Source organism: Lepidochelys kempii, chromosome 7 (genome assembly GCF_965140285.1).
Source record: "Lepidochelys kempii isolate rLepKem1 chromosome 7, rLepKem1.hap1, whole genome shotgun sequence".
Lineage (NCBI taxonomy): Eukaryota > Metazoa > Chordata > Testudines > Cheloniidae > Lepidochelys > Lepidochelys kempii.
In genome coordinates, this window is record NC_136386.1 from 52,777,237 (window position 1) to 52,789,367 (window position 12,131).

The 12,131-nt window shown below is 45.7% G+C and overlaps 1 protein-coding gene across 5 annotated transcripts in view; it reads right to left on the reverse strand.

Annotated features, from left to right (window-relative positions):
* Nucleotides 1-569: 569 nt before the first annotated feature.
* PDLIM1 (PDZ and LIM domain 1) overlaps nt 570-12,131 on the reverse strand; it is a 92,188-nt gene continuing 80,626 nt past the window's right edge. For 3 of the 5 annotated variants that reach the window (XM_073352760.2, XM_073352763.2, XM_073352765.2), the window contains 4 exons: nt 11,688-11,993; nt 7,542-7,690; nt 3,245-3,362; nt 570-1,119 (listed from right to left, as the gene is read on the reverse strand). In XM_073352760.2, the coding sequence (XP_073208861.1) occupies nt 933-1,119; nt 3,245-3,362; nt 7,542-7,690; nt 11,688-11,993 (760 nt within the window). In that variant the 3' untranslated portion in view covers nt 570-932. The remainder of the gene's footprint in view (nt 1,120-3,244; nt 3,363-7,541; nt 7,691-11,687; nt 11,994-12,131) is intronic. The other 2 variants (XM_073352764.2, XM_073352761.2) reach the window with 1 other exon arrangement.

A 12,131-nucleotide genomic window follows, 5' to 3' on the forward strand; every position in this document is an offset into this window, starting at 1 on the left:
ATTGGCTGAACAAGAATTGAGTGGACTTGTCAGCACTAAAGTTTTACATTGTTTTGTTTTTAAGTGCACTAATGTAACAAAAAAAATCTACATTTATAAGTTGCACTTTAACGACAAAGAGATTGCACTATTTGTACTTGTATGAGGTGAATTGAAAAATACTATTTCTTTTGTTTATCATTTTTACAGTGCAAATATTTGTAATAAAAGTAATACTATAAAGTGAGCACTGTGCACTTTGTATTCTGTGCAGTAATTGAAATCAATATATTTGAAAATGTAGAAAATATCCAAAATTATTTAATAACTTTCCATTGGTATTCTACTGTTCAACAGTGAGAATAAAACTGCGATCACAATTAATTTTTTGAGTTAATCACGTGAGTTAACTGTGATTAATCGACAGCCTGAATAAAAATGTAAAAAAAAATTCTTAAAAGACAAACATCTAAATTACCAAAAGATACTAATCGAATTCTGCCAAGCCTTGTCAGAATGCGAAATGTTTTTTGTGGGTGGGGGTAGAAGGAGGCCAACATACACAGAACTGAAAGAAATGCAGACAACAGTTTGTCTTGTAGATTCATCATGTTTATTGAACATGAACAGAAGGAAAAACAACTGAGCCACACAGCTTCTGTGCTTCGGCTTTGGCTTCTGATTTTCATCTGCAATCGACAGTGAAGGGAGAAAGATTGGACAGTACAAAAAAGGGTTCCAAACTGATTTGTCAGAGCAGATTTTAAAAAATGCAAGTGTTGAACAATTAAGTGGCACCTAAGGCTAACAGATGGACGGTTACTGTGGCAGCAAAAGAAAAGCCATGCCGAGCATTCCTTATTGCAAGGCAGGTTCACGCAGGGGGCGGGCGGGGGGGCTGCTTTTTGGAAAACGTTAGTGTGGGAAAAATAATACAGAGCGGATGACGTCATTCACTTTGGAAAGACAGTGACCACCTCATAGCCTTCGGGCGGGGTCACTCGCTCCCGGGCATGCGTCTCGCAATAGATGCAATCCTCCACAAAGAAGTGTCCTTTCTGCTTGAGGTTTGTCCCGCAGTCGCTGCACACATAGCACTCTGGATGGCGCTGCTTGTCACGCAGTTTTACGAACGCCCCCCTGTGGGAAACAACATGATCGCTCAGCTCTGGGGCTCCCGCAATCCTCCAAGGACTCCCTGGCTGAAATCCCCCATGCTTGCACACCACTGGGACTGCCCCAGGCAGCACAGCCATCCCCTAGGGTGGGAAGGAGGCAGCTGTTCTGCAGCAGCAAGGTGCCAGTGAGAGCATCTATGGGGAGCATGGCTCTAGGGAGGCAGAGTGTGGGTACCCCCGCTGGACGCAGACTGATGCCCAGGAAAGAATAAAAACTCTCGTCCCCTCACACACAGTGCAGGCCAGGGCCATGCACAGTTAGAGAGACTATGGGCAAGGTCTTCAGTTGGTGTAACCTCACTGATCCCTGCGGTGCTACATCAATTTACACCTGAGGAGGATCTGGCCCTGTGACTGGATAGCGCCATGCACGGACGAGAACCCTGCTCCCTGAAAGCATTTTTAGAACTGGCCTCCCCCGCACAAGCAAGTTCCAGGGAAAGTCCCTGTTGACGCTCTCTGGCGATATCCCTGGCAAAGTTCCTTCGCCGTCACTCGGCATTGCAAGGGATCCCGCCAGACCCCTTTGCCTGCATCCCGGGGGCAGTCTGCCCAGCCAGGCCCACGCCTCTGGGGCTGTGCTGTAGCTCTGCCTGCACAGCCTCTTCTCCCCACAGGCCCAGGGGGCCCAACACCTCCCGCCTGCTCCAGGCCGGAGCGTGCCCACTGAGTGGAGCTGGCGTGGTTAGCTGGGCCTTTGGGTGGGCCTGCCAAACTGAGCAACCAGGAAAAGGCATTTCAAAAGAACGTGGAGTGGGGGTTAAAGTGGGGAGCAGCTTCTGGTCTCTACAACCCCAGGGCAGTGGAGTTTACAAGTGTGGCCAGAGCAGTCGCTGTCACAGGGAATGGGGCATCGTGGGACAGCTGCTGGAAGACTGTTAGGATTGACAGAGGCCACACTTGCACTGCATCGACCTCAATTGGTTGACTATGGCTCAAGGCCGTTCAGGGCGGTGGTGTTACTGTATCGGCGTAACAGGGTGCTTATGTCGGCCAGAGACAAATCTGAGTGTAGACACACACAGAAATAGGTTGGTGCAAGGTGACTTGCATCAACCTAACTTTGTAGTGTAGACAGGCCTTAGTCTTAGAGAGGAGCTGGTAAATGGGTGTGTTAGGTAACACTGAGGGTGTACCATGAACAGTGGGTTCGAATGGCTCAAAACCAAGTAAAATTAGCCAAACTATTACTCCAGCACAACCAGTTTGGGCAAAGGGCTGCAGAGCCAAAGGGCAGCCCTCTGACTGGCAACATAAAAACCAGATGTTTGTGGGAGAAGCAAAAGGTGCCTGGACCCTGGCTGAATTTTCCGATGCAGCGAACGGTCACTAACTCTACACTGTAGTTAGGGTGTCAAACTGTTCCACTGTACATGGGCCTGCCCGCTCAGGGAAACACAGTGCAAATGCTCTTTGCAACTAGCCAAACCAAAATAAGGAAACTACACAGCAGCTTGTTAACTACCTATGGCCCAGAGGCCATAGTTTGCCCACCCCTGCCCTATACAGACACGATATAGTACAGCGAGCTCCACTCTGTGGGAATGTCTACACTGCACACTTCTTCTTCATACCATCACAGCCCCCCAACATGGGTATAAACCACAGTGTAGCTGGTGAGGCATGGCTTAGGCAAATAAAGATGCACCTAATGGGGGTGAGTATACATGCGAGTACATACCCTGCACGGCTCTATTCCCCCAAAACTATGCTTCCCTATCTATGCTGCTAGTGTCCTGTGGCCTCCGCACTGCTGGAGCCCTTCCCTGCCACTGGGAAGACTGTGGGGAGACAGCGGGAAAGGACTCAGCCAGTTCTCTTCTGCTGGAGCTTTCTCCTGCCGCAGGGAAAGGCTAGCCCTGCCAGAGCCTTTCCTTGCCACAGTGAAAGGCTCCATTAGTAGGGAATGCTGAAGCTTTTGACTGCTCTCTCCCCGCTGCCCGAGCCTTTCACTGCCACATACCACAGTGCAGATGCAGCAAGCTTTTCACTGCAGCTTGTAGTAGATACATATACCCTACACGCTGCTACCAGCCGTGTGTAGTGCAGACATAGCCTATAAGCGATTGGGATGGGTCAATACTTACACAATGCCGGATCCACACTTATCACAAATGGGCAGTTTCTGGGCATTTCCGATCGACGAGGCAACTTTTGTCATTGGTGCTTTCACGCTTCTAAATCCAGAAGGTTTATTGGGATCCCCTGGGGATACAAAACAGAGCATTTTGGATTATGGGCTGCACAAACTGCAAGAGGAATCTTTATATCCAGACTGGATGCTTTGCTAGAGGAGATGCTCTAGTTCAATACAGCTGTTGGATTTGAAGCAGGAATTAATCCAGGGAACTCCTAGGGCCTGTGTTATGGAAGATCACAAGGGTCCCTCCTGGCTTTGGACTCTAGGGACAGTTAATTGAAGTGTGCATAAACACCACAGTAAGCCTGTTTGCAGAGTTCCTTTTAGAATCGTAGAATATCAGGGTCGGAAGGGACCTCAGGAGATCATCTAGTCCAACCCCCTGCTCAAAGCAGGACCAATCCCCAATTTTTGCCCCAGATCCCTAAATGGCCCCCTCAAGGATTGAATTTACAACCCTGGGTTTAGCAGGCCAATGCTCAAACCACTGAGCTATCCCCCCTTCCCCTTGAAACCACTGAAATATTACTAGCCTTACAGTAAAGAAAGTGGATTATGAAAGAGCTTTTAAAATAATGTGGCAGTAAAGAAGGGCTGCAGATCCTCTCAGTTTATAGACAGTGGTACATACATTATAGATCAGGATAGGACAGAGGGATTTTATTCCATTTCAGGCAGGATGGGACAGGGCATGGGAGGAACACCCTTGTGTCTCTCAAGAGTATGTTATTCAAACCCAAGAGTGAGCTGCATCTAGTGTGTGTCAAAGAAAGGGGATAAAACCCCACAGAAACAGCCACAATGACCAGCAAGGTCATAAACACAAGTTGCTGCAGCCCAGCCCACATGGCACCGATGAAAGAATAAAGGAGGAAACTTGTGCTATGATTAGGGCCCTACCAAATTCATGGTCCATTTTGGTCAATTTCACGGTCATAGAATTTTTTAAAAATTGTAAATTTCATGATTTCAGCTATTTCAATCTGAAATTTCACGGTGTTGTAATGGTCGGGGTCCTGACCCCAAACAAGGAGTTGTGGGGAGATCACAAGGTTATTGGGAGTGTGGAGTTGCAGTGCTGCTACCCTTACTTCTGCACTGCTGCTGCTGGCGGCGCTGCCTTCAGAGCTGGGCAGCTGGAGAGAGGCGGCTGCTGGCCAGGAGCCCAGCTCTGAAGGCAGAGCCGCCGCCGCCAGCAGCAGCACAGAAGTAAGGATGCATGGTGTGATATCACCGCCCTTACTCCTGCACTGCTGGTGGTGGGGCGCTGGGTTCAGATCTGGGCGCCCGGCCAGCAACTGTTGCTCTCAGGCTACCCAGTTCAGAAGGCAGCGCAGAAGTAAATGTGGCAATACCCTAAAATAACCTTGTGACCCCCGCCCTGCAATTCCCTTCTGGGTCAGGACCCCCAGTTTGAGAAATGCTGGTCTCCCCTGTGAAATCTGTATAGTATAGGGTAAAAACACACAAGACCAGATTTCACAGGGGGAGATCAGATTTCACGGTCCGTGACACATTTTTCATGGCCATGAATTTGGAGGGCCCTAGCTATGATGCAGCTGCCAGCTACAACTCCTATTATCACAGCAGAGTACAGAGAAAGGTCAGAGCATGACCAGCCACATGCTCTGCGGATGTTGTTGCACCATTTGCCTGTTGGGCCCATGGCTTGCCTTGTCAAAGCTGGCTCTCAGCCAGCCTGCTAAGACAGCCCTGCCTACATCAAGGACACCTGCGCCGCTGTACCTACATCACTGCAGTTACCCTGGGGTGATCCCTGCGGTTGACACACTGTACCAAGACAAAGCAGGGCTTGCACTAATGCAGGCTAAACAGCAGAGTCGCAAGTCCCTCTTGGCCCCAGTCCAACTCATCTATGTTAGTGTTTTGCCCACAGTAGGAGGACTGATGTAGTTACACAGCTGCAAAGCTCCTTAATCCTGAGTCGCCTTCAAATGGACCAGGAAGGATCCAGCACCACTTCAGAGTCACTGCCGCTCGTGATGATGTCCCTCAGTGACACGTTTAACTACTGTTGCTCCATCCAGACAATCCAATATGATGGACTGTACAGGGAAGAGGCGCAGCAGCTTGCTCATGGTAGCCAACTCTAAAACATCTTTTTAGTTATTTAAAAAAAACCCTTCCTACCTTATTTGACATGAAATGTGACTCCTCCCACCCTTCCAATAAGAGCTCTAAGGCTGCAAAGAGATTTGAGGCTCACCAAAGAGGGACTGTGTTATTTCATTGGTTGTTATTCCAAGTTCCAAAAGATATGGGCCCAGATCCTCAGCTGGTATAAAGCAGTCTACTGACGGAAGACAGTGGTGTCTCTGCTGACTTCCACCAGCTGCGGATCTGGCTCAGAGTCTTTGAGCATTTGCTGCCTGTGCCTCTGTTTATCACTGTACACTTTATCAGCATCCCCAAGCATCTGGCCTGGAATGCCAGAGCCTTTCTGAGCTGTGTTGAAGGGGAAGCAAGTTAAGCAACAAGCATTCTTTCAGGGATGCATAACTTTACAGGTCCTGCTCAGTATCAAGGATTATCAACTCAGAATGAAACCAAGCAATAGCCCATTTTGGCCCTTTACCAGGTAGGCACATTTCAGTGCTAGAGATTTCCAGCAATGCTGCAAATCCTTGCAAAACAGAATAAGAAGCACCTTTGCCTCTTATTGTCTTCAGCGCTATTGAGAACGGGGTGGGCTTTCTCCGTGGTTCACAAATGTGATGAGAGTTTCACACATATGTGCAGAACTCCCATCGGTAGCTGTAAGTTACAAGCATATATACAACATAAACAGGGACACTTTTAAAAATATATGATTTTATCTTGGATTAAACTAAAAGAATTTTAAGAATTTAATTTGCTTCTCGCTTTAAGGCTGTTTGCTCTTTGCAAATCACTCAGCTTGGACAATGGAATTTGACAGATCTGTTTCACTTCCAGACTCATACCAGACCACCATGTTACTACAGATGGACTTAGACATACACCTTCCAGTGCTGTGAACTCAGCCAAAGAAAGGCTTTTAATGGCCATTGTCAAACACATCTCTTTCCCTATCTAGGCCTGTTTGTTACAGAATGGAGTTAAAAACAAACAAACTTAAGATCTGGGGCTCAACTAAGTACAGCACAGATCCCTTTGATAAGGGAAGTAGTGGGGGCAAAAGATCTATCTTGCTTTAAGATTAAACTCGATAAGTTTATGGAGGAGATGGTATGATGGGATAACATGGTTTTGGTAATTAAATATTCATGGTAAATAGGCCCAATGGCCTGTGATGGGTTTTTAGATGGGGTAAGATCCAAGTTACCCGGGAAAGAATTTTCTGTAGTATCTGGCTGATGAATCTTGCCCATATGCTCAGGGTTTAGCTGATCGCCATATTTGGGGTCGGGAAGGAATTTTCCTCCAGGGCAGATTGGAAGGCCCTGGAGGTTTTTCGCCTTCCTCTGTAGCATGGGGCACAGGTCACTTGCTGGAGGATTCTCTGCTCCTTGAGGTCTTCAAACTACAATTTGAGGACTTCAATAGCACAGATATAGGTGTGAGGTCTTTTTTAGGAGTGGTGGGTGAAATTCTGTGGCCTGCATTGTGCAGGAGGTCAGACTAGATGATCATAATGGTCCCTTCTGACCTAAATATCTATGAATCTATGAATCTATGAGACTGTAGTTGTGCATTGCGAAGTCCAGATGTTGACCCTGTGGTGCCAAAAAGAGCGGCACCTTCAGCTACTCGTCCTTAACAGAGCCAGTACTTTCCTGGATTTCAGCTGTGTCTGATTTTTCCCCTTTCCTTGCCGAGAGGATGGAAACTGCTAGCTTTAGCGCTCACATCGTCACACACAGTGTCCCACACAATCTTGACTCTAAACATTCTTTACCCATTGAAAAGTGAAGCCTGATATTTAGAAAATTTGGGGGAGTTTCTAAAACTTTTTTAAAAGGATTCCTTTTTGATGTTTTAGGATTTGTTTTTAAAATGCTCATGCAGTAAGAGTTCAAACTCATGGGCACATATGCATAACAACTGTATGGAAAGAGTACCCCTGCACACGGAAGTTAATGGAAAAGTGTGTCTGTAGGTTTCTGTGGAAATCATCTACAAAGGACACTTTGAACAATCACCAGGTGGGGAAGAGGGTTTGCTTTTAAACCAAATGTATACCTTAAATCAGATCATAGCAAAGGGAATCTGACAGCCACATGGAGAACACAGTAACTGCTTACCTTCAGATTCTAAAATTTCTTGTAGCACCAGGAATGAAGCAGATTGCCTGGGTGGTTCCTTTGGGTCTTCAGTCTCCTGGAGCATCTTGTAAACCTCAGACTCCTTGTCTATGACAAGGTTACTAGAGGGCTGGTTGTGGTGCTCCAAACTGGGGAGAATATTAAAAAAAATATTTGATAAATGACCTATAATTAAAACAATCCACTGCCACAATCTGCGAACCAACACCCCCATGTGCAAACATACAGCATAAAACAGTAGCGATGAAGGCTATGTTTGCACAAGTAAAGTGCAATCCTAGCGAGATGAACACCATGGCTTCCCAGTGGAACACACTCTATTTTTAGAGGATTTCCACTGTTTGAAACACACACACCCTTCTCAAGTATACTTTGCAATTCAGTGTAAGAAATTTAAAAAGGTACTTTGCAGGAAATAACAGTTCTGCTTAAAAAAAAAAAAAAGCCCATTTTGCCATAAAGAATGAATTGTGCTGCTCTTGAAGCAGGCCCAGCTCCTGTTGTTTAAGAAGGGTGATCTGGCTTGGTTCTTAGCACAACTAGAGCTAGAGACAGCGAGTGTTTAGTGCAGGCAATGGGGAGCAAATGGGGCTTAGTAATGAAAGCTGAGTTTCAACTTCAGCTACAAAGGGATGACTCTCTGCTTGTTCCTGCTCTAGGCCAAGGCCCTGACATGCAGGGGGACCAATGCTGCAATTCAGCAAAGCACTTAAATATGTGCTTAACTTGAACAGGGAATTTGTATTCCATTCCTAATATTACATACACATATCAATATTGATTAGCTTCTATTAATAACGCTCTTATTAAAAAACCTTTTGCATTACAGAGAGACCTGGTCCTGCACTCTTACTCCTAAGAGTGACAGCTGCAGATTCAAGCTCAAAGGGCTTTTTAAAGAATCGGTACCAATATTTCCATTCTACAGATAGGGTAACTGAGGCACAGAGCACTTCAGCAATTTGCCTAAGCTCACAAAGCAGGTCAGTGGCAGAGTCAGGAATAACGTTCCACCTCCTGACCCCCAAGCTGCTGCTCTAAGCACTGGATCTCCATTGCCTACCAAGACCTTTGTGTTGCCTTTTGTGGTGTGTGAGTGATTAGCAATCTCAGTTTAATGGTTTTGGTTTTGAAGTGTAAATGACATTGAGGAATGACCTACTAGGTTATCTGCCAGCTAGGTTAAATGAGATGCAATAAGCAGACGTAAGTGGTTTGCGAGGTTCAGCCTACAAGAACTCCGCTGCCACACACAGGAAGTACAGACACTTGTACACAAGCATCCTGAAAAGTGAGACGAACTTGGTGAGAGAAATCTCTCTGATGATGAAGCAACTGCATATTTTCCATGCCAATGCATCATCAAGTTATCTGGGGGTTAGCCCTGCACAATCAACACTTCAAGCGCCACAGAGTAAATTGATGGTAAACGTCATAATGCACTTTTTCCATGAAATAATCTCAGAAAATGTTCCCATCTATGGTAAAATATTCTGGAGTGAAAGCGGTGTACTCTTTTGAGCAATACACACATACGTTCAAGCTTCCAGAATATGAATCTCAATGACCTGAAACAGGATCAAGTTCCCATGTCTATTATATAGGAAATTCCCTGGATTATCCTAAATTAATCCATGCCCCCCATTACATTCTTATACCCTGGTGTTCTCCCACCACCTTTTCTACTCTCAAAATAATGGGCTGAAGCCCACTGTTAGTTTTTCAACCACAATACTAAGGATATTTAATTCATGTACACTGAAAAGCAAATGCTTAAAATTGTCTTACGGAGCATTATAAACAGACACACAACATTTCAAACAAACAAGTATTGTGACAATGTGCGTAATGTACACATCAAACCTTCCATGTTTTTAGCACTCAGGGATACATTTTTTAGAAAATGAGACTGTGAAGACAGACCAAAAAAAAAATAAAAAAATCCTTCATTAAATTGTGCAATAGCTCACGTCTTGGGGAAGGGGCACATACTAATGCTATCAATACAAAGTGATAGAACTGGCTTAAAAGTAAGAGTCTGTGGGGACAGATATTTGGTAGAAGATAACTCTGACATCGTTCAGTGGAGTTAATCATTCCAAAAAGAGAGCAGAGGAACCTTGCAAATTCATAGTAGTGACCAGGAGACCCACTGTTGAATTACTGAGTTTTGAAAATTAGCAAGATACCAACCAGCCACAGTAATAAAACCCACACAGAGACAGCCTCACTCAGTGTATTTTGGCAAGCGTAATTTCACTTTTATTTTACTGTGGTACATTCTGGAAGGGAGGGATAGCTCAGTGGTTTGAGCATTGGCCTGCCAAACCCAGGGTTGTGAGCTCAATCCTTGAGGGGCCATTTAGGGATCTGGGGCAAAAATTGGGGATTGGTCCTGCTTTGAGTAGGAGGTTGGACTAGATGACCTCCTGAGGTTCCTTCCAACCCTGATATTCAGTGATGTTGTAAAGGTAACAAAGGTCTTCGAGACTGGGCAGTAGGGAATTCTAATGCACAGGCACTGAACTTTTGCTTAGAAGTGGGTGAAGATCCACTTGGGTTCTTCTGTCAGCATTATCAGGGTCTGGATTAGCAATGAGAAGTAGTGATGTTTTACTGTTCCTGAGGTAAAGCATATCAATTACAGGCTGTAACACCAAAATGCTTTGCTCCTTGTAGTTCACGAACTGCACTGTATTGTTATAAATTGGTGGCGATCTGGGATTTCCTGGCTGTTCTATTGCAAAACTTAGCCACGTGGATCTCTGCAGTGACTGTTGGGTGAAAATTCAGATCCTCCTGCTCCAAAAGTACATGGTCCTTAACACTTGGCTAAAAGGACTGTTAGCAGTATAGGAGCTATGACAAAGTTCTGCAATTCTAATTTTGTCCAGCAAAGGAGGATGGGACTCATACATAGTAGCCAGTTCATAGCACTGTAAACTGAAATAGACACAAACTAACTGTAATAATCTAAGAATGTAGCGCTGCAGCTGATTTCCTAACCAGCTCCTGTGAAAGGAATTGGCCTCTCGGCTATTCTGCAAAGATGCTTTAAGTGGCTTAAGCTTTGCTTTTCTCTGCCCACTTTGATTTTAATAACATCTGAAAACCAAGTGTGCTGAATGTTGTTTAAACAACTGGAGGGTTGGCCCTTGAGACAATCACTAATATCATGGTGACTGTGATTTCAGATAACTCAGTACAGATTCTGAACTGCTGCGCTGGTGCCAGCTAGCATCAGGGAATCACAGCGCTAAACTGCCTACCATCAGTACAGGCTAATAGAACAGAGAACTATTTATATTGCTTTTCATCTGTAGACCGCAAAGCGCTCTACAAAGGAGGTAAGCGTCATTACCCTTACAGATGGAGAAACTGAGGCACAGGGCGGTGAAGGGACTTGTTGAAAGTCACCCAGCAATCCAATGGCTCAACTGGGAATAGAACCCAGGTCTCCTCAATGCAATGCAATGCTATGCTGTCTACTAAGCCACCGTGCCTCCAGATTAGTAGGTGCCACCTGCCTGGGAAGTGAACACTGGGGAGGAGGAGCCTGTTCTTGCCAGAAATTGGACTAACTCAGGCTACATACCCTGATCCTTCAGTACACACATACACTCACCAGTGCTATGTGAAATGAAAGCTGACAGGATATTTACCAGCTGGACAGATGGCAGTGCCTTCCAGTCACTACCGAATTAGGGATTTGGGAACGAAATGTTACCAGTCTGGTGCTTTAAATAGCAACCCCACTCACCCTTCCACTGAACAAGTCAAGTCAATACAAGACCATTTTTCAAGTACTCAAATCTTGTACATTTCACCATTCTCTCTCTCTCTCTCTATGTGTGTGTGTGTAGCAGCAGAGGAGAGTGGCAGACTGATTTGGTACATTTCAGTGCTTTGCATTGTGCACAGCAAAGAAATACAATGCAGAGAAAGTGTCTGTGATGAGAACATCATGCACTAAGTTTTCATTCACAAAGGTGACACACAAAACCTCAGATTCTTGGTGACAGGTGGACACTGTGAGCAATGGACAAGTAACAAGTCATTTGTGGAGATGAAGCCGTGGATGCACATGTGCGCCGAGTAAGCCACGCACGCAGCAGGCAAGGTTACCTGGGAAAAGCAGGGCTAACGGAAGAGATCTGCCCTTGTAAAGTATCCAGGATGTTTCTCTGGGAATAGAGCTGCAAGGGGGAATTAAATTGCACGTGCACCACTTTGAGTCCTGGCACCTCCACTTCCACAGGGCTGTTGGGGCAGATCTGAGCGGCTTGCTTTAGCTGTTCGGGCCCAACTCTCACTTGGCTTGGGATGGAGGAGGTGCTGTGCCTCCTTTGCAATGGAGGCAAGGAGGTATGCGGCTGGAGAGGATTATAGACTGTTGCAAAAGGTGCCTGGAACCCAGGAGGCAATAAACGGCTAGAGGCAGGAAAAGGTTACAGGGAGGTTGGGGTTTGTTTTTTTTTTGTTTTTTTTTAAGGTTGCAGAGTTGAGAGGAAAACACAGAGGGGGGAAAAAAGAAAGGAAGGAAGGAAGGAGTTAATGGAGGACTAAACC